The sequence below is a fragment of the Arvicanthis niloticus genome, chromosome 6 (assembly GCF_011762505.2).
Source record: "Arvicanthis niloticus isolate mArvNil1 chromosome 6, mArvNil1.pat.X, whole genome shotgun sequence".
NCBI classification, from domain to species: Eukaryota; Metazoa; Chordata; class Mammalia; order Rodentia; family Muridae; genus Arvicanthis; species Arvicanthis niloticus.
This window is the reverse complement of record NC_047663.1, coordinates 41,073,332-41,094,529: the sequence shown is the minus strand read 5'-3', so window position 1 is coordinate 41,094,529 and position 21,198 is coordinate 41,073,332. Positions and strand designations below refer to the sequence as shown.

Below are 21,198 nucleotides of genomic sequence, written 5' to 3'. Positions count from 1 at the left end.
TGTCATTATTATCCCCATTGCACAGATGAGAAGACTGAGAAGTATCCCAAATTGTACAGCTACTCCAGCCACAGGGGCAGAAAGGGCTTAGGTGGTGTTTTCTCTGATTTCAGCTTCTGTTCTTACCCAGCTCTCTGGTGGAGATGAAGGATGTTGTTCTGCTTAGGGCTTCGTGTGGGTGACAGATGTTGCTAGGAGCATTTGCACAGGGACAGGAAGGGCTTTGCTGCATCTGGTTCTGTGCACAGCCACTGCTTATATGGAGTAAATAGAACAGCATTGGGTGTTAGGAAGAGTCACTCAGGAGGCAAACATGACCCAGAAGCAGCGCTGCAGCTGCTAACAGAAAGGGAAGGCCGAGATGTGTTAGGAAGGAACCAGACAGAGCAAAGCTTGGTGTGCACCCAGGACCAGGGTAAGTGTGTTTTTGATAAGGAGGTATATATGAAGTTGACATTAAATGGCTTCATTTGTTGTAGTTGAGACCAGGACAGATGCTGTATTCCAGCACTCAGGTAACTGGAAGAGCTGTTAGCTTCCTGGTTTGGTGGTCTGCCTCTGGTGTCAGCAAGTGCGGAGTTCCTCTTCCTGTTCTTGTGTCACTGACAGACCAGTGAATTGTCTTATCCATTCACGGATCCCTCCTTTACAAATGTAATCGGTCGGAGAGAGGATCAACAGGTCTATGCCGTGCCAGGTGCTCAATATAGATGCTCGGTAAGTGTTCATTTTTTTATGTGGGCAGAGCATGAGCTTGCATCTACCAGGGCTAAGAACCACGCCTACCTTTTCCTTCCTCACCATCGTCAGCATCTAACCTGCTTCTCTTCTGTAGTTATGGACCTCAGCTCTAGATTTGAGGATGCTCACTACATGGCTTGATGTTCCTTCTTGATGAAGCATGGCCAAATTTTGGGGGTATTTGAATTTTGGTGAAACTTCCAGGATACTGCCTGTACTTCAACTCCCAATGTGGAGGCTGAATGTTCAGGGCCTACACAGTACTTAGGGTCAGAGAACAAGGTCGGAGGGGATGGTTAGAATCTTCCAGGTCTATGGTGTGCAGAGAAGCCTGCTCACTTCCTGACATGGATTTTTACTTTCCTGATGATTGTGTAGGCACTGATGTCTTCCATAGGTTCTGTTTCCACGTGGGACACTGCACTGGGTTCTGTTACTTGCAAGGGTGAATACTGAATGCCAGGCAGTCTTCTCTGATGGCTCTGGAGATACTTCAATAGGGCTGGAGTGGCAGAAGTTCTAGAAGGTGGGTGACAGTGGGCTGGGAAAGCTGTGAAGTGTCTAGAACCCTCTTCTCTGCCTAATGGATGGGCAGCGGGTGGCTCATTGCGGGAGTTCACATCAGCTCTGGGTGGCCGCTTGTACGTTTGATTTCTTTTCTGGAAAAATGTTCATTTGTGTTACATCTCTTGTGTAGTCATAAAATCTCAGAGCTGGCCACGAAGATCATATAGTTTAACTGCCTAGCTTAAGTCCCATCTGTCATCCAACCACCAAGACAAATAGAAACAGTTCATCTAGGAGACACTCCAGGAAATGAAGACACTGCCCCTAGTGCCTCTTTCTGATACTTGCTGCTGTGCTGTGACCTTTCCCTCACTGGCAGGCACAGGGCTCCAAAGGTCTGCATGAAAGCACTTCAAAGGGTGATAAAACCACACCCCAGCCTTCTCTTCCAGAGAGGATGACAAGAATCTCTTGCTCCCCTTCCTCCCTCATGCTGGGGATCAAACATGGCTTGTGCATGTAGGGTTCACTCTACCACTAGGCGGTACGGTGCATATGGAGGCTGGATGTTGACATTCAGTGCCCTCTTACATGAGTTAGGTTTCCATTGCTGTGAATACCATGACCAAAAGCAACTTTAACAAATAAAATAAAAAAAGGGTTTATTTCACTTTACAGGCTGTAGTCGTCATGAAAGGAAGTTAGGGAAGGTACTCAGAGCAGGAACCGGGCGGCAGGAACTGAAGCACAGACCTCAGAGGAGTGCTGCTGGCCGGCTTGCTCCTCGTGGGATGCTCAGCCTGCTGTCTTACACAACCCAAGACTGCTTGTCTGGAGGTGGCATCTACCCCTTGCAGTGGGTAGAACATTTGTATCACATGCAGGAACTCCTGCATCCAACCTTGAGCAGGGCAAAACAGGACCACAAACAAACACATCAAATTAAACAAAAAGACTGGGGTCTGGATGAGCCTATAGGCTCTGGTTTGTAGATACTGCATCATGTTGATGGAGAAATCATCTGCATCCTTTGGTTCTTGTCATCTTAGGTCCTTTCGAGTAGGGTTGTTTTAGATCTGGACAGGCTACCCACATTTTACTTGGCCTACTCAGGCTCTGCCTTTTCCTCAGGACAGATCAGGATATGACCATCCAGAGCCCATTCATTTCCCATTGTAAAACATGGTCTTTATAGATTTTGGGATCCCTACCCAAATAGTCCAAAGACTGCTTCCTAGGCCTTTGGGGATCTCTGAAAACCTAAACTGCTGCTTTCAGCTGGCATCTTTAGGCCTGAAAGCAGCCTACTGGTGACTGGTAGCAGCCTGGACTGTGTCCTGACCAGGGAGGTGTGTTCTCTTTGCAGTAGAATTTCTAGGATGGGATTATGGGCATGCCTGTCAGGATCCCAGCTAGGCAGTGTTTAGCAAGACTCTTATGTTAGGCTACTGGTTCACTGTTAGCCCTGGGCCAGGCTCTTCCCCTAAAATGTGTGCCATGTGACACTGACCCTGATACCAGTTTCCAGGATCATTACAGAGAGAGGCACAGAGATGTGATGTCAAATCGCTCACAGCTATTGAGTCGCTACAATCAATGTGCATACAGAGCTGGAGCAGCAACCCAGCACTGTGCAAACTGTGGGAGCTCCTACCCCCACCCCTGGATGGCCAGCTGGAGGGCAGTGGGTGTGGGCGTATGGCCCCGCACCACCCTCCTGCCCTGGCTTTCGTGGGTGCACGTGGAGGGGGTCCTCCGATCGCCAGTGACTGTCTCCCAGCTGCTCTGGCCTCCCGCGACGCCAATCCCCAGGCGGCCAGGGGCCTGGCGGGGACGGCGGCGCCTGGCAGCGGGGGATTTGGGTGCGCTGGCTGGGCCGCCCCGCCGGGGGGTGGATCTGGGTCGTCGGCCCGCCCGCCCGCCCTCCCGGCATGCCCCGCTGCTGGCCACTACGGGCAGCCCTCGGACTTGGCCTTGGGGGACCGCAGGGAGCTGGTGTACCCCGGAGCTACAATTGAGGTGGGTGAGCACGTGTGGCGGGTGGCAGGAAGGCTCTCTGTGGGCTGTCGGGACACTGCTTTGTTCCGCCCGGCGGAAACGGAGCAGCGAGCAAGTTGGGAACCAAACTTGAGAGCCCGTTGCCTACCTTCCCTGGGGGCAGCAGGAGGGCCAAGGAAGGGAGAGAGGGTTAGATCCTGGTGGATTTAGAATCAAATGGACGAGAAAGGGCAAGAGGGAGATGGAGCGAGAAAGAGAGATCCAGTGAGAGAGAGAGAGAGAGAGAGAGAGAGAGAGAGAGAGAGAGAGAGAGAGAGAGAGAGAGAGAGAAGAAAAGTCACTGAGATACAGAGAACACACAAAGAAAGAAAAGTGCACAAAGGAAGGCCCACACAGAGGGATCGCAGAAGGCGACTGAGGGAAAGTTCAAGAAAGCACAGACCTCAGAGAAACACTCCGAAACTACTGGAAAAGAGAGAGAGGAGGAAGGCGGCACTCGCGTGGGGTGGTGGTGCTTGGAGAACTGGGGGCATGGAAGAGAGGATGTGGGGAGCTTGGAGAAGGGGATATAGTGGAGGAAAACGGCTAGAGAGAGAGAGACATGAATAAGGAAGAAAGCAAAGGTCTAACATGGCTGAGTTCAGGAAGGATGGCACCGAGTGTGTCTAGAGAAACTGAGACAAATCTGTTCCCTCATCTTCCTGCTTTCCCAACAGAGGTATAAGATGAAAAAAAAATTCTCTGAGAGAACAGCTTTTGCAGACCTCTGAGGAGGCTTCCTTGGTATTTAAAGCCAGTAAAGTCCCCACCCTGTTTACCCATCCCTCAAAATTCAGCCCACGCATCCCCAGGTCTGCGAAGGAGGCTTTTCTAGAAAGTGCCATGTAAATGCAATCTCTTTATTACCCAACTCTGCACATAGCCCATCAACACAGCTGAATCCTTCCCTACCAGTCCATTGACACGGGGAGGAGGGATCTGTGTCTTCTCATCTCTAGTCTTAAGAATCTAGTGTTTGTTGCCATGTGGATGGTCAATATATGCTCCCTGAGTGACCATCAAGAGAGTTTGAATTCCCAGAGATGTGCACATAAACGTCTCACATAGACTAAGTACGAATGGAAGTGGGGGACCAGCCTGGGGTCATACGGACTGCTGAGACAGAGAACTCCTTTTTGTAGGTGAAGAAACTAAAGCCAGGGAGGGGAGGAGACTATTTCTAAGGGGTGCCTATGGGAGGCCTGCCCTGAAAGGATGCTGTGAAGACCACTTCTCTGAGATGCTCTGGCCTGAGTTTAACATACCCTGATAGGCTGCGTCACACTGCAGTAAGTAATGGCTCACGTTCAGGATGGCGGTCCCATAGGATTGTATTATGTAATGACATCATAGCAGGTCTTCGTTTGTATAAGTTAGGTCTGGGCATTTGACAATGAACACAATATCTGGCAATGCATCTCTCAGAGCAGAAGCATGTTGTTAAGCCATACCTGGCTGTTGGTGTGAAAGAACCTGCCAGATGGCGCTAGGCAAGGAACACTCCACTCTGCGTGTAAGTTTCTATCTCTGAAAGTAGGAGTCAGAACCTAGCACAGAGTTTTCATTCTCCCTTAGAAAGGAAAAGGAAGGTGACTATTGATTTCATTTTGAACGGGCGGCTTTCTGCTGGCCAGCTTTGTAGACTTGGACAAATTCCTTAACCTCCTGGAATCTCAGTTTCTTCACTGTATTGTGGAGATGCCCCACATGATTGTTGCTAGGCTCCCTCCATCTGGAGTGTCTGACACAGAGGAGTTCCTCACTTAGAACAACCTTCTTCCATCCTGGCATTATTTCACTTACATGTTTTGTAACCTGAAATCATCAAGGCTGGTGCAAATGTGTCCCAGGCTTCAAAAATTAGCTCATTCTAACCAGAAAAATAACTGCTTACCATAAAAGAAAAGGGAAACTCAGGCGTGGTCTAGGATGCCCATTGGCCATTTCCAGCAGGTCAGACCCTGCTGTCCCTCCCCCCCACTTGCCGTGTCTTTACCAGGTCTGCTTGGCTTTGTGTTCTCTCCAGCTTCCACCTGCTTGGAGGATGTGAGTGGACTGTAGCTGGGTGCCCCTGGAAGCATGGAGACTGTGGTAATCGTTGCCATAGGTGTGCTGGCCACCATTTTCCTGGCCTCCTTTGCTGCTTTGGTGGTGGTCTGTAGGCAGCGCTACTGCCGGCCTCGAGACCTACTACAGCGCTATGATTCCAAGTGAGTAGGTTGTGATGTGTGTGGGGGGGTAGTGGTGGTGGTGGGGCTGACAACAAGAAGCCAGAGGGACAGAGGAATTTGGAGCTGACCACTTCTGCCCAACCTAGTCTTCTCTTAAATAGTTCCTGCAGGCCACACTCCATACTCTAAAGACTCCAGAGCGTAAGAACATTCCTTAAGCACACCAGCATCCTGAGTCACCTCTTTCTCTGTTTATTCAGCCATGGAGAAGTCACTGAACATGTTCACCTGACACGAAAGCCCTGTCTTTGCGATGCTAGCTGCCTCATTTGGCATGGGGGTGAGCCAAAGCCCTTTCCAGCCAAAACCCTAGAAACAGACATCTGATGCCCACATTTAAGCATACACCCAAGCAACAGGTGTTCCAGATCCTGCAGTCCCAGCACAAGGGTGCCTGTCTTCTTGCACAGCAGATTTCTTCTTCATCATGCATTGTTGTGTGAAAATGATTTTGTAAGTAAGGCCAGTTTAGGGATTTTGAGCAGAGAGATCCATAAGGGGTGTTAGCAACCAAACTTAGGTTTCTGGTGTTTCCCTTAACGGTCAGCATCTCTTTCGAATGCCCATTTATATATCCTCGGAAGGCTCTGCTTTGCAAAGAATGTTTCTGTAGCTTGGGTTCTACAGAACCCTGTTGTGAAGGTGGAGGTAGTTTTACTCAGAGAGATGGCTCCCAAAAGTGACTCTGTACACACGTTATAGAGCATAGGTAGGCCTGGGTGAAGAGAATGTGAGTCTTTCCATACTCACATAGGTTTGAAGGGAAAAGAAAAGACCATTTGTTCTGATTGTTCTTTCTAAGACTGGGTCTTTTTGTATAGCCTTGGCTGTCCTAGAACTTGCTCTATAGACCAGGCTGGCCTCGAATTCACAGAGATCTTTCTGGCTCTGCCTCCCAGGGGCTGGGATTGAATGCATGTGCCACTCCCACCCCCTATTCTGACTTAAGACATCTTTGGAATCATGCTAACTCTGCCCTTTCTCCAGCAGCTCAGCTCGTTCTGCTTCATTAGCATTTTGGTCTGCCTTCTTGAGCCATTGTTTAGCTATGTGCCTTGTCTTGTGCTGTGGGCACATTACAGTTAGATCTGTATCCAGGGCAAGCATCCTCTCCTCTACCTCTGTCACTGTAACAGAATCCATAAGATAATTTACTGTAAAGAGAAAAGGTTTCTTTTGGTTCATGGGCTTAGAGATTCTGGGCCATGATCAGGTAGATTCATTGCATTTAGACATCTGATGGTGCTGCCAGATAGGAGGAGTTCATGGAGAAACAAACTGTCCATCTCATGGTCAGCATGCAGAAAAAGAGGCAAAGAAGGGAGCAAGTATCTCACAGTCCCCTTTAGGGTCAGGTCTCAAAGACTTAAAGCCCCTGCACCCCAACTAGGCTCTACCTCTTAAAGGACCTATCTCCTAATAGTGCCATCCAAGAGAACAAGCCTTTAACATACAGGCCTTTGGGGGACACTCCAGATCTAAAGTATAGCAGTGGCTGCAATGAGAAGAGGTTCAGTCAGAGTCACTTGTCATGAAACTCTAACAATGGCTATTCCTTCCAGGCCCATTGTGGACCTCATTGGTGCTATGGAGACCCAGTCTGAACCCTCCGAGTTAGAGTTGGATGATGTTGTCATCACCAATCCCCACATCGAGGCCATTCTGGAGAATGAAGACTGGATCGAAGATGCCTCGTAAGGCCCCAGGGAGCTTTCATTTTCTAGTCCTTTGGGATGGCAAAGGGACTTCTGGGTTCTTTCACAGAACACTCTACTGGACACCCAGAGTTCTTCCCCTGTCCTCATCATGAGGGATGTCAGCGCAGGGCATGACAGTGTTTGTTCTTGTCCTGTTCCCCTCACTTTGTAGACTTGAAGAGCCAGGCAGTGAGATGTGTGGCAGACAACATTATAAAGTCCTCCAGTGTGGTTGGGTCATTCTTGAACTGCCCAGGGATTTTGAGTCAGTTCCAGGCAGTCTTTGCTTTCAGTGTCCCAAGGAGGGCTGTCGTTTAACAGGACAGTTCTTTGAGAAGTGTGTTCCACTTCTTTTCATTATCCTTTTGTCTTCTGTTTACTGAAACACACTTATGGGGCGCTATATACAGGGTGTGCACAGGGAGCTAGCAGGGTTCAGGTCTGCCCGGAGTAAGAAGATCAGGTCATTTTGAGGAAACATGTCCCAGAAGGGTGCATTTAAAGAAAAATGTTTAAAATTGTACTTGTGTAGCCAGGTGGTGGTGGCACACGCCTTTAATCCCAGCACTTGGGAGGCAGAGGCAGGCGGATTTCTGAGTTCGAGGCCAGCCTGGTCTACAGAGTGAGTTCCAGGATAGCCAGGACTACACAGAGAAACCCTGTCTTGAAAAAAAAAAATTGTGCTTGTGCTTCATGTTGACATTTTCATACATGTATATCATGTATTTTAATCACACTCCCTCCACATTACCGTCTCCCATCCCCCTCCTACTTCTATGATACCCTTTTCTTCCTAAGCAGTCTATTTATATATCTCCTCCTTTCATGTCTTGTGTATGTAGGTGTGTGTGAGAGAGACAGAGACAGAGGCAAAGAGACAGAGAGACAGAGAGACAGAGAGACAGGCCCGTTTAGTTTAACTGTGGTTGTTTGTAGGAGCATGGCCATCTCAATAATGGCCACACAACTAAGTAAGAAAATGTCTCTCCTTTTCCTTTAACAAGCATTAACTGCTTATAAACCCTTTTGGACCGTGGGGCCTCGTAAGCCCCTCCCCTGAGTGGGTGCCTTTTGACTTGGGTTTGTTTGCAAAGGGGAACTCACTAGGCTGAGTCTGAAGGAAAGGACATGTTGGACACACAGAGATATAAAACTTCAAACTTGGCAAGTTGAAGGAGTGGTGATGGAGCTGGCTGGAGGAGTGGGTCAGATGTGTATGCTATAGCACTGGGGAATTCTGTGTGGAGGTGGTGCTTGCTGTGCCCATCTGGTGCCAGCTGAAGAACAGAGGGGGGAGCTGGAAGGAGTTGGGCTCTTTAGAGCAGTACTGATAACTTTCCTCTTGTCTCCTCAGGGGCCTCATGTCCCACTGCATCGCCATCTTGAAGGTAATACTCGGATTTCCCTGTGAGGTCAAGGGCAGTTGTGGGAGCACCTTGGGTGTACATGGAGCACCTTGGGTGTACATGGAGCTCTGCAGGTGTGCATGGAGTTGACCTTGCAACGGTCCCTTGTCAGCCCCATGCTGTATTTCCTGTCTGCTGCCATCTCTCCCTATTGGGTCTGTTTTACATTAGCATTCTAAATGTCCTCTTTAGGCTTTTTTCCCAATCTGGTCCTCTTAACACAGTTACTTATGGAAAGGACAGCTTGGGAGTCTCCAGTAATAATTTTTCCAACCATGGGGAAGGCTGGGTGCCTGAGGTCATGGAGCTGCAGCAGCAAGGGCCTCCCTGGGATCCTTTATTAATTCTGAGCTCAGTCTAAGGAATGCATCCTGTATTTGGGTTTCCCCTGGCTTTTTTGGTAACAATAGTCAGACAAATGGGACAGAGTTACAAAAAACAAAAATCCAAATTACAAGTTCTTCCACTTGGAGGCAGACTTTGGTCTTTGAAGGCCGGAAACCTTCGGAAGATTACATCCAAGTTACACTGTAGCCATCCGCATAGTCCCAGCATTTGTTTCTCAACTCTCGACTGATATTATCTTTCCCAATAGAATAATAACAACAGGCAAATATTTAACAAAATGCAAATATGAGTTTCTGCACATCAGCAACCTTATCTCTTTGTCTACTAATTATTCAGTATTTCAAAAGAGCCAACTCGCTCTCTTCTCTAGGGTCACTCAGTACAGGATATTAAAAAGCCCTTTATTTGCCTCTTCTTTGTCTATCTCTGTAGGAAACTGTTACCTCAGAATCAGGACACTCCTTGGATGTATAAATATGGCTGCACATACAGATGTGGTTGTAGGCAAAGGTAGCTATGTTCACAGACTGGAGCAATAAACGATATTACATTTCCCTTTGCCCAGACATGATATGTCGATATGTCCTGGGCCTTGGTTTTCTCCTGTCCTTTTCCATCAAAGGGGGAGGGCCCATCTTCTTGGATTGGGGAGCTCAGATAAAGAAAAGGGCTCCCGAGAGCTTCCTCTTGAGACCCCAGGATGCCTTTGCACCATCATCTTTCCTGTAGTGGGAGTGTGGAGAGTGTGGGGCTTCCTCCCCAGTATCCTCTTGACCACTCTTCTAGCTGCTTCCTAGCCCTGAGGACCAGCAGGTAATGGGGCTTCTTTGCAGGGATAGAGGCATGCTTGGTTTTAGCATAAGAGAATACAGAAAGGGGCCACAGCCTTGGAGCTGGCCAATGGTGCAGGAGGAAGAGAAAGAAGCCCACGTGTTTTCATTTTGCCTTTGCCCTACTTTTTCCAGGGCCTTTTTTTTTTTTTTTTAAATCATCACCTGGACAAACATACTAATTACCCACAACTCTCAAAAACTGTCAACATAGGTGCCATTATTGGAGAATGTGTCTAAAGGAAACAGTTGCCCTTTGTCCAGCCCCATTTCCGTGAGCACCCCACTGGAGATATTATCCATTTAGAAGTCTAAACCATGAGGAATAGTATCTCCCCCCCCCCCATCAAGGTGGTAAAATTGGAGCGTGTGATTTTTCTTAGATGGATTATTCCAGCTTAGTCCTCATTGAGCTGAAGCTCTGCCCTTGATCTCAGTGCACCCGCCACACACAGGCATAGCTACCACCCAGGCTATTGGCTTTTGCCTCTTTCCACCCCATTTCCTCTCAGCGATAAGGTAGGAGCCAGCTTAGTGGCAGTGCCCAGGGTGGGGGCCGTGTTTATCTTTGTCAAGGTGCCAGAGCCCTTGGTGTGGGGTTGGGGAGCCAGGTCACCCCCATCACCTCTTGTCTCCTTGTTATATTAGATTTGTCACACTCTGACAGAAAAACTTGTTGCCATGACAATGGGTTCTGGGGCCAAGATGAAGACGTCAGCAAGTGTCAGCGACATCATTGTGGTGGCCAAACGGATTAGCCCCAGGTGAGTGGTCAGTGGATGGGTGGTCCCACACTCCACAGGGGAAGCTGAGGTAGCCAGCAAGGCTAAGCACTGCTTTAAACGGTAGGTCGGCAAGTCTCAATTATCCGAACCCCCAGTGTATACAGAACTGCCTACCATAGGCATTCATTCCTAAGCTGAGGTGGTCACTCATCATTTTCCTTGCCGGAATAGGTCCTTTTAACAGTTCAGTATAAGTGGGATGACAGTCTAGCTAGACAGTGACAGCCCCTGCTCTTACTTAGCCTCCCTTACCTTGCTACACTGTGGCAGTCTGCAAGCACATTTCCCACTGGCACCTATGCTACTATCTCCAGTGACTTTGCAGCCATCCCCTTAGGTCCAACCCGATAGGCATACTGAGGACTGGTTGGGGGATACCGTTCTTCCATGGTGGCTCTCATTTGCTGCTTGATTCTCCGCCTAGCACTGGGTGGGAAGGGAAGCCACAGAGCATTCAGACCTCCTGAATTCCTGGCTGTCTGCAAAATCCCCTGTGGGAGGTGCCCGGCAAGGCCTCAGTCAACAACTACACCCCCTCAGTTGGACTGGATTTTGCAAAGAAAAATAAGGTCCTTTTCTTAGAGCAAAGAGACGAGCTAAATGTGTGCTGCCACCTGGTGGCTGGTATGTGGCTTGGCTATCAAATGACGGATTCCAGGAAAGTGTTCTTATCAGTCACCTGACCCCTCTGCCTTGAAAGGCCTCCACTCTGCATTCCTGGTGCCTGGGTTAAGTCACAGGCAACCAGGCTTTTCTGTCTCAAGAGTAACCTAGTAAGGCTCAGGAGGAGCCATGTGGAAGATCCTCTGCGAAATACAAGACTTGGTGTACTTGAACGCTGTCTAGGTAGTCTGTGAGCTGAGAAGCTGAGAGGGAGGATGCAGGCCAGAATAGCTCCTGGCTCTGGAGTTGCCTCTTGGGTGTAAATACCTGGTTAGCATCAGTGGCTGCACAAGACACCCCACCCTCCCAGACTCCAGCTTGTGCCAGGCGTTGCTGCTGCTCTCCCACCATTTTTAGACAGCGTGGTGCTCATTTCTGCTGGGCCCTTCTTTGTGCTTCTTGTTACTTCTGAGATTCATTCATGGGGCTTGTGCAGGCCCTGAGGTGCAGATTATAAATAGGGTGTTAGGATGCTGATTTCTGAGAGGGGACAGGGTTAACTGTGTGCGGAGGTGACAGTGTGGCATTGCCAGGAGGACAGAGCTCTCTGCAGAATGCCCTGGACAACCCCCCTGATGTTTCTAGCCAAGATCCTCTTGTTTTCTTCATTTGGCCTCATGAGTTTTCCCTCTGGCTGATATCTGTCCCCATGTCCTTCCCGTTTAATTTTTTTCCATCTGTCATGATGATGATTTATTATTTCAAGGAGAGCAGTTTCTGCCTTGGGCTTTGCAGAGCGGGAAGGGGCTAGCTGGGACACATGCTGAAGACCGGCATGCTTCTGTTCCTGCTCGCCAGCTCCTCGGGCCTGGGAGTGAAGGCTGTGTATTTTTCTTAGTGCTTTTAGAAATCAAATCACACAGTTTTTTTTTTTTTTTTTCCTTCTGTACCAAGCGATCATGGGAGCAAAATCTTGCACCCAACAAATCAGAACAAGAATGAACTTAACTTAAAATATTAGCCACGGACTAACACAGTGGAGAAGTTTGAACTCAAATTAAGCCGTGACTTTTTTCACCATGTTCTATGTCGCTGTATTTGCATCCTTAAAAAAAAAAACCACAAAAGTAGTAAGTATTTATAAAAGTTAAACTACTTCAGGAATAGATTATCGGAAAAGTGAGGTGCTCTCTAATTCCATCCCCTCCCAATCTGGGGAGATTAGCCACCATTAAAGGGCGAGCATTCCCTTAGGCCTCCCCTCTTGCATTTCACAGCTTCCGTTTATTGTTTATATATGTAAGAGGATATAGCATGCTCATGTTTGGTAATTACCTTTTCAATGTAGCAGTTATCCTGAGCATTGCTTCCTGTGTGTAACCTCACATATTTTAACCACTGGAAGGAAAGCAAAAACAGAGAGCAGGGATATTTTCCAAGCAGAATCTGAAGTCTTTCTGTTAGACTCTGTCTGAGTATGCAGAAGCAGGTAGAGAAAGGACCCCCCCCCCCAAAGAGTATGTGTGTAATGCCACCAGAGAAGTCTGGAGTGAGGATGGCAAGGAAGGAGGGAGGAAAGGAGACTAGTAAGTAAAATGTTGACAATAGTTCCCATTGCCTTCCCTTAGAGTGGACGACGTCGTGAAGTCAATGTACCCTCCGCTGGACCCCAAGCTCCTGGATGCAAGGTACAGGGAGGATGTGTGACTCATCTTGTCACACTTCAGGGTTGCTATTATGTCAGGTTAGCTGCTTGGGTTATTTAGAGGACGTTTTTCCAGATTTCCAACCACCCCTGGCTCTGGGTGAGCCATCCAGTGAGCTGAGCCTGGCAGGTGATGGAGCCCAGTCTTCTTCCTGAATCCCTGAGACAAAGGTGCAAGCCATGCATCAGCCTTGGATCTGCATACTTAACTATGCTAACTGTGCCTCCCTGCCCTCCACTCTCCATTCCTCCCTCTGAGCTTTGGACTTACCCAGGTGCCACACCTTGCTGGGAACACTGCCCAGTGGGGCTGTGGTGAGATGAGCCCAGCAAGAACAGGTTAACACGTCAGCCACAGTGGAAGTCACTCTCCATCAGGCGTCTCAGGAACCCCTCCTCCCCACCCTCCTCCACTCCCCAGAATGTACTTAGCCCTACGGAATGTAAACCCATAAAATACCTACCTGCTCTCTCCATTTGATTTGTGAGGCTCTCACTGACATGTTGTGTAATGGTTGCCGGGTGGCCAGTAAGTCATGACATGTCTTGGGTATCTCTGCCCACTCCTTGTTCTGCTCAGCATTCTCCAGGGGTTACTAATAATGAAACACATCTGGCACACTCACCACATAAAAATTATTTCTTTTTATTTTCTTTTTATTATTTATTTATTTATTTATTTATTTTTATTTTTTTGGTTTTTCGAGACAGGGTTTTTTTCTGTAGTCCTGGCTGTCCTGGAACTCACTCTGTAGACCAGGCTGGCCTCAAACTCAGAAATCCACCTGCCTCTGCCTCCCAAGTGCTGGGATTAAAGGCGTGCGCCACCACCGCCCGGCTAAAAATTATTTCATAGTGAATCTTTCAACCAAAAAGAAAAAAAAAAAAAAAACACCTAGAGAAACAAGAACAACAAAACAAAGCCCTCCTCCTCAATTTGATTTTCAATTACATTTTCTTTAGCGTTGAATAAGCCAGCCCTGGGCTTATTGATTTGTGATCAATAAGGGATGCTCACTGAAGAGGGATATATATAGCCCATCTTTAAGTGGGCAGCAGTTAGAGATCTGCTCATCCAATTGACCACAGCCAAACTGTTTCATAAAACACGCTTCTGGGAGCTGTTAATGGGTGTGTTGCGGAAAGCCTCTTCTACCATCTGAAATACCTTTGCCAGCTCTCCTGTCTCCCCATGGAGCTTTGTTAATCTCATCAAAGATTAAGCCAGCCATCCCCTATGTACGTTAGTGTGGAGCCACTGCATTAAGTAACTGTCCAACTTCCAGGGAAGGGTCTCCTGTTTGGGGAACACAAACTTTGAGTGTGCGCTCATTTGGGCTTCTGGGCAAAGTTCCCCCCTTTTACAGAGGCTGATCTTTTTTTTTTTTTTCCCCTAGGACAACTGCCCTGCTCCTGTCCGTTAGTCACTTGGTGCTAGTGACCAGAAATGCCTGCCACCTAACCGGGGGCCTAGACTGGATTGACCAGTCACTGTCTGCTGCTGAGGAACACCTGGAAGTCCTTCGAGAGGCAGCTCTGGCTTCTGAGCCAGATAAAAGCCTCCCCAACCCCGAGGGCTTCCTGCAGGAACAGTCGGCCATTTAATCATCTTCGAGGCCCCTGTTTCTGCCCCTGGGAGAACCTTCTACTTCCTGTAGATTTAGTTGCTCTCTAGAGCTCTGGCGGCCAGTCCTGGGTGCAGGGTAAAGCCGAGAGCCTTGCACTGGATGCCTCTGCTGCAATGGCAAATAGTGGCTGGAGAGTGGCAGTGTAATACCACGGTTAGGGGAGGCGCCTTGTACCTCTACAGCAGAGCGCAGAAAGCCGCAGAGCTCGCTGCTGCTACATTTAGTTCATTTAATGTTTCCAAGAAAATCGAGTTGTCCTCTAAGAATCGAGAGACTTCACATTAAATTAGACTTTCTGGCTTCTGAAAATCAAGGTGTAGCAACATGGACAATCAGAACTAAGTGGCTAGGATGAGATTGTCTCTTTGGGTGAAGACCCTTGCTCTCCCCTTGCTGTTTTGTTTGTGTTCGGTGCTTGGTCCCTGAAGCATTGGCGCCCCCCACCCCACCCCGCTTTTCTTGTACCTTCCTCTTTCCCATTTGTGTTAGAAGCTGAGGAATGCAAAGTCTCCTTTGTATCACTATGCCTGCAATTTCACTTTACAACCACTAGGCGAATAGTAAACTTATACTTCTGTTTTCCTCAACTGTGTAGTTACTGAGTCAAGTGTATTGGTGGGGTATATGGTGGAATGTGTGAGAACTGAGAACAGATGGAAAGGTCCCGAGAATCTTGAAGGTGCTCTGAGTATGTGTGCATGTGCACGTGTGTGCATGTGTGTGTATGTGTGTGTGCATGAGTGTGTGTGCACGTGCATGTGTGCAAGTGCACGCGTGTGCCCTTTATTTCTGGAATATGTCTTGCAAATACTGAAAAAGGAAAAGGCACTTTTTTTTATTGCTTGGTTTTTGTTTTTTAAATTGTTGCCTTGAATTTGAGATTCCCCTGCCTCAGCTTCCACAGTGCTGGGAAAACTGGCATCTAATACCACCTCCACTGATAATGGGCACTTCTCTGACCTGAGAACTCAGTGGGACCCAGCTTGAGGCTGCATACTCCAGATTGGGTGATTCCCATCCCACTCACGTAGGGGAGCCTGAAGAATTTTCTTTTCACATTTACAGAAGCAGCCTTGCCCCTGGATGCTGGGACTGGCTCGATGTTGCCCAGGTCCTATCTCTGACATTAAGCATGGTTGTAGCTACCTCTGACCTCATTTCAGTTTTCTCTGATATAACTCAAGTCAGCAAGCACTTTAGCTTGATATTAGGGTATTAAGAACTCAGTCCTTAGTCCAGGATCTTGTTTGTCTGTGATTGGTTTATTTCATCCTCTCCTGGCAAGAAGGCAGCTCTGACCAGCACAGTATGTACAGATGAGGAGTAACCAGAATCACCCTTTTAGACTGCAGGGTGGATTCCAGGGGAAGCTTGTTGTTAGATGTCTCCTTCCATCAATCCTAAAAGTGTGTTATGCAGTTAGCTCCTGCCCTGCCAGAAGCTGTGACTGGGAAGGGCCGAAAAAGCAAAAGCAAATCCAAACCAACCAAACAAAAACCCATTCTGCCTTTTTGATTTAAGGCCTCCACAGACAGTTCTCACATCCTGACTTTTGTGTTCTTTCTTCCCCTCTGGGCTCTACAGTTTACATGCACGCACACATACTTACACACATGCACGACCTAAACTCACTATAGTATAGGGAGAATAGTTTACTCTTAATCCTGCCCCACCCTAAGTATGTTTAGGCCACCAAGACCTTCGTGTTAATGGCTCCACAGTGGTCTCTTAATGTTCAATGGACTGGCTTTGTAAAAACCTATATTCCTCCCAGAAAACCTCCCCCAGCTATGAAGTCTATGGGATAGTTCTCTTGGCTTACAGCTTGTCCTGGTGCTCTCCGAACCCCTTTATTCTGGGGCTTCCTTATCTCCTGAGACTGTTGCCACTGGGACCTGGTATTTAGGAAATGGCTCCAAATTTTAAGGCCCTGAGTTACCTTCTGACCTTGGAAATTTGGAGATTTATCAGATGAAGAATTTTTACCCAGTGTCTACCTCCATCTTTTTTTTTAAAAGATTTATCTGTTTATTATTAAATATGTGTGTACACTGTTGCTGTCTTCAGACACACCAGAAGAAGGCACCAGAGCCCATTACAGATGGTTGTGAGCCACCATGTGGGTCCTAGGACTTGAACACAGGACCTATGGAAGTGCAATCAGTGCTCTTAACTGCTGAGCCATCTCTCCAGCCCCCACTCCCCATGTTTCTATTGTGCCACCTCTGAGGGAGGTATACTGTGCTAGATGCAGGGGGGAGTGGGGGGGGTGGGGGGGTGGGGGGGTGGGCAATGGGACAAAAGGCACAAGCTCTGCCCTTGAGGAACAAGAGAAACACAGGAGCAGCTGGCAGAATCAGGGTTGACTCTGCTGCTGTAATGGAAGGGCTCTCTTCAGACATACTAGAACATTGTACTGCTTGGCTTTTTATGTCAACTGGCACAGGCTAGATTGAGGTGGGAAGAGAGAACCTCAGCTGAGAAAGTGTCCCCACCAGACTGGCTTGTAGGCAAGCTTGTGGGGAGTGTTCCTAGTTCTTGATTGATGAGAGAGGGCCCAGCCTATTGTGGGTGGGGCCACTCTCAGGCCGGTGATCCTGAGTTCTATAAGAAAGCAGGCTGAAGAAGCTCTAAGGAGTAAACCCAGTCAGCAACACTCTTCCTTTGTTCCTGCCTTGAGTTCCTGCCCTGACTTTCCTGGATGATGGACCACAAGCTGTAAGATGAGGTAAACCTTTTCCCCCCAAGATACTTTTGGTTAATGTTTTCTTTTGTTTTTGTTTTTAATCACAGCAACAGAAACCATAACTAAGATAACCATAGAGAGGCACATGGGTTCCAAAGGAAGGAGAGGACATAGAAGAAAGGGGGCAGAATCCAGAAAGTTGCCAATGCCTACTGGAGATATCAGGGCAATGGAGATGTGTCCCAGGCATCAAGGACAGCATAGGATGGCCAGGGGCCAAGAGAACATGGCCAGCCTAGGAGATGCAGGTGCCTGGGAAACTGAGCAGGATGGAAGGACATCAGAAAGGACATTTTAGGTGATATTAGGGACCCAGTGCCTCATCTTGAGTAAAAGGGGCACCATAGAAAGATGCGAGGTAGGGCTGAAGAGATGGCTCAGGGGTTAAGAACATTGACCGCTCTTCCAGAGGTCTTGAGTTCAAATCACAGCAACCACATGGTGGCTCACAACCATTTGTAATGGAATCCGATGCCTTCTTCTAGTGTGTCTGAAGTACAGCTACAGTGTACTCATATACATAAAATAAATAAAATCTTAAAAAAAAAGAAACATGATGTAGAGGGATGATATGGTCACATTTGCAATTTAGAAAGACAGAATCTATGGCTCTGGGATGGACACTTACCTGATGCTTCTGAATGCTTGCATTCTCACAAGCCTGGGCATCTTAGAACTGTTTCACAGCTTAAAGGCAGCTGGAAAGCTTGTTAGGAGCAAAGCAGAGAGGCTACACAGCAGAGCTAGACACGCAGTGCTGTCTGCTTGTGGTGCTTGGGGCCTCTGTGCTGATACGCTCAGCTCATGATCAGTGCTGAGCGTTGAAGCAAAACCAGCTCCTTTTTGCCTCTGCCCATTTGTACCGCTCTGTTCATTTTTGTTGTTTGTGGTGCTGGCAGTGGTACCAAGGGCTTTACCAGTGCTAAGCAAGCGTGTTACCGTTAAACTACACCCCCAGCCCCGCTTATTTGTGTGTATGTGTATGTTCAGTGTGTGTGTGTGTGTGTGCATGAGTGTGCATGAGTGTGCATGTGTACATGCACCAGAGGATTCAGGAGCTGTTCACCTTGATTCTTGTTTGGATTTTTTTTTGCCTGAGACTTGGTGATTAGGCTAGGCTGGCCAGCCAAGGAGCTCCAAAGCCCATCTCCATCTTCCTAAGTGTGGGGATTAAGAGTGCATGCTGCTAAAAAGGTTTTTAAAAATTCAGGTGTTAGAGATTGAACTTGGGTCCTCATGCTTGCTTTTGCTGACTTAGCTACCTCCCCAGCCCTAACTTACACTCTTATTACTCCCATTTTTCAGGGAATGAGACCAAGGTCTGCCTGGAGAGCTCTATTGCTTTTCATGGTAAAGAAAAATCAGAGCAGGAGCTTCATCTCCTGGGTTGTTGTTGTTGTTATTATTATTATTATTGTTGTTGTTGTTGTTATTTATCAGTAGTGCTCCCACCTGGGCACAGCAGGTAGAGAAATGAGAATAATGAGATACTAGAAACATAAGTGGGGGAATGATAGGAGAGTCATTCTATTCTCTTCTGCTTCTAATACCTTTCACTAAAATAATGGCAGCTGTGACCCAGGAATTAATTTCATGGCCTATTGTAGGTTACAACCTGTAGGATGATAGAACATGGGCTTGAAATGAGGGCTGGGGAATGAATAGGGGATTTCTTTTCTATCCAAAGGCATTTAATTTTATCCATTTTAAGTAAAACTCACATTTACCAGCATAGTGGCAAAAATTTATGGTGTGAAATGGAATCACTAATTTATTAGATGATTGATTAGTTCAGAGTCATCTGTTGAGCATCTCTCCTGGATTAGGCTCAGGGATGCAGGAAAGAATAAAAATGTAATGCCTCTCAGGAGAGCCATATAATCTAAGGTGGACAGAAAGCTATAAAGAGTCATTCTCAAGTTTGCCTAGGAAGAAAAGGGGTGTGCGGTAAGAGTGCAGGGCAGAAGTGTCAAGCCCAGCTCGGGAGTTTCTTGAAGGTGGTGATTTTTCAGAAGTCACCTTACCTTCACCATGTATTGCAGATCAAACCTATGACCTTGTATAAGTCAAAGAGTGGGTGTCGGCAGAAGATGGATGTCCAGGAAAGGTGCAAAAGAGGAGGCAGAGCATCCAGAAAAGCAACCCTGATAGGCATGGCATTCTGTAGGATGATCAAGGTATTATAATTGTCTCCTTACTGCAACCATCATATAGGAGGTATGGCATGCAGGGGGTAAGCCAAGACAGGGAGACATGGACTAGAACCTGAAGAGTCTTCTGGAAACTGTAAATTCTTTGCATTTTATTTTAGATCAGTGCTTTTCAACCTATGCATCATGACCCCTTTGGAGAGTTGAATGACCCTTTCACAGAAGTTGCCTAAGGCCATCAGAAAACACAGATATTTATGTTATGATTCATAACAGTAGCAAGATTGCAGTTATGAGGTAGCAATCAAAATAACTTTATGGTTGGGGGGGTCACCTCAACATAAGGAACTGTATAAAAGTGTCACAGCATTAGAAAGGCTGAGTGCCACCATTCTAGGTGGTAGCAAAATATTGAAAGTTAAAAAGGGACTTCCTTGCAGTGCTTGCCAGTAAACCCAGCATTCTACACTCAAGAGGCTGAGGCTATAGGATCAAGAATTTGAAGCCAGCCTGTGTTACACAATGAAAAAAGAAAAACAACCAAAGAAAACAACAAGAAATAATTTCTTATTGTTTCTTGGTGTGGTGGTTTGAATAAGAATGGCCCCCATAGGCTCATATGTTTGAATACTTAGGCACCATTTGGCACCATTTGTTTAAGAAGGATTAGGAGGAGTGGTACATTACTTTGGGTAGGTGGGCTTGGAGATTTCGAAAGCCCACACCATTCCCAGTTAACTTGTTTTCTTTCTGCCTATTGTTTGTGGATCAGATTAAACTTTCAACTACTGCCCCAATGCCATGCCTGCCTTCTGCCATGTACTTCACCATGGTGGTTATGGATGGACTCTGACCCTCTGGAACTGGGAGCCCCAAATTCAATGTTCTTTGTTATAAGTTACCTTGGCCATGGTACTTTATTGCAGCAATAGAAAAGTAGCTAAGTCACTTGGGAAGCAGCAAAGGAACGAACGCTGCTTCACCCCTCGCCCTTACCAGCTTTGCAGATCAAACCCAGGCCTTGAACAAGCTAGACAAGCATTCAACCACTGAGCCGTGTCTCTAGGCTTTCACCTCTAATGCCCTGATTTGGTAGGTGAATGATGGGAAGCATTGTATAAATTTGCATGTCCCTGAGGACTGCTGCAGTTAAAGATTTTTCGAGTGTTTATTAAGCTATCTGTACATAGTCCTGCCCTTTGCCCGTTTTCCCACTGGGATTTTGGTATTTTTCTTATCGATTTATATGAGCTCTTTATATTTGAGGGATAACAACCCTTCATCATATTTATTGCACAGACTTTCCCCAGCCTTGTCATTTGCTTTTTAGTTTGGTTTGGAATGCTTTCTGACGCGCACAAGTTTTTAATTTGGTATAGTCCAATGCATTGATTTTCTTTCCCTTAGTGATTTCTTCTATTACTTTTATGCTTACAGAATTCTTCCTCATTCAGAGATCAAATAAATATCGCTGAAATGTTTGAAGCAGGAGTGCGCCATGGAGGATGATGGATAGCAGTATTCACAGGTTGGATGTAGCAACAAGAAAAACAAAACAACAAACTCGGCCAGGATAGGAGAAGCCAAATCGGCTTTGATCCCCACCAAATTTGTCTCAGAGTTACAGGTGGAAACGGTTAGGAGTGAAAGGAAGACAGAGAGCAGAGGGCAAGCAGGATGAAGCTGGAGGGGAGAAGATGGGAGTCATACATGGGAGGAGTGGTGTGTGTGTGTGAGAGAGAGAGAGCTCGTATGAGAGAGTATATATGTGTGATTGTGTGTTT

At 47.2% G+C, this 21,198-nt stretch overlaps 2 protein-coding genes across 3 annotated transcripts in view; both read left to right on the top strand.

Annotated features, from left to right (window-relative positions):
• The first annotated feature begins 3,138 nt into the window (after positions 1–3,138).
• Tmem98 (transmembrane protein 98) lies at positions 3,139–15,105 on the top strand. Of its 2 annotated transcripts, XM_034507883.2 has the most exons (8): positions 3,167–3,267; positions 4,428–4,574; positions 5,312–5,495; positions 7,079–7,210; positions 8,568–8,601; positions 10,446–10,561; positions 12,814–12,873; positions 14,288–15,105. In XM_034507883.2, exons 3-8 carry the CDS (start codon positions 5,365–5,367, stop codon positions 14,493–14,495), a joined length of 681 nt encoding a protein of 226 aa, XP_034363774.1. In that variant the 5' UTR covers positions 3,167–3,267; positions 4,428–4,574; positions 5,312–5,364; the 3' UTR covers positions 14,496–15,105. The 2 variants fall into 2 exon arrangements, with proteins under 2 accessions (XP_034363772.1, XP_034363774.1); XM_034507881.2 differs by lacking the exon at positions 4,428–4,574 and having other exon boundaries at positions 3,139–3,267.
• A 2,032-nt stretch (positions 15,106–17,137) lies between these two features.
• Spaca3 (sperm acrosome associated 3) overlaps positions 17,138–21,198 on the top strand; it is a 45,953-nt gene continuing 41,892 nt past the window's right edge. The window contains exon 1 of the mRNA XM_076935228.1: positions 17,138–17,246. Coding sequence (XP_076791343.1) covers positions 17,242–17,246 — 5 coding nt within the window. The 5' untranslated portion in view covers positions 17,138–17,241. The remainder of the gene's footprint in view (positions 17,247–21,198) is intronic.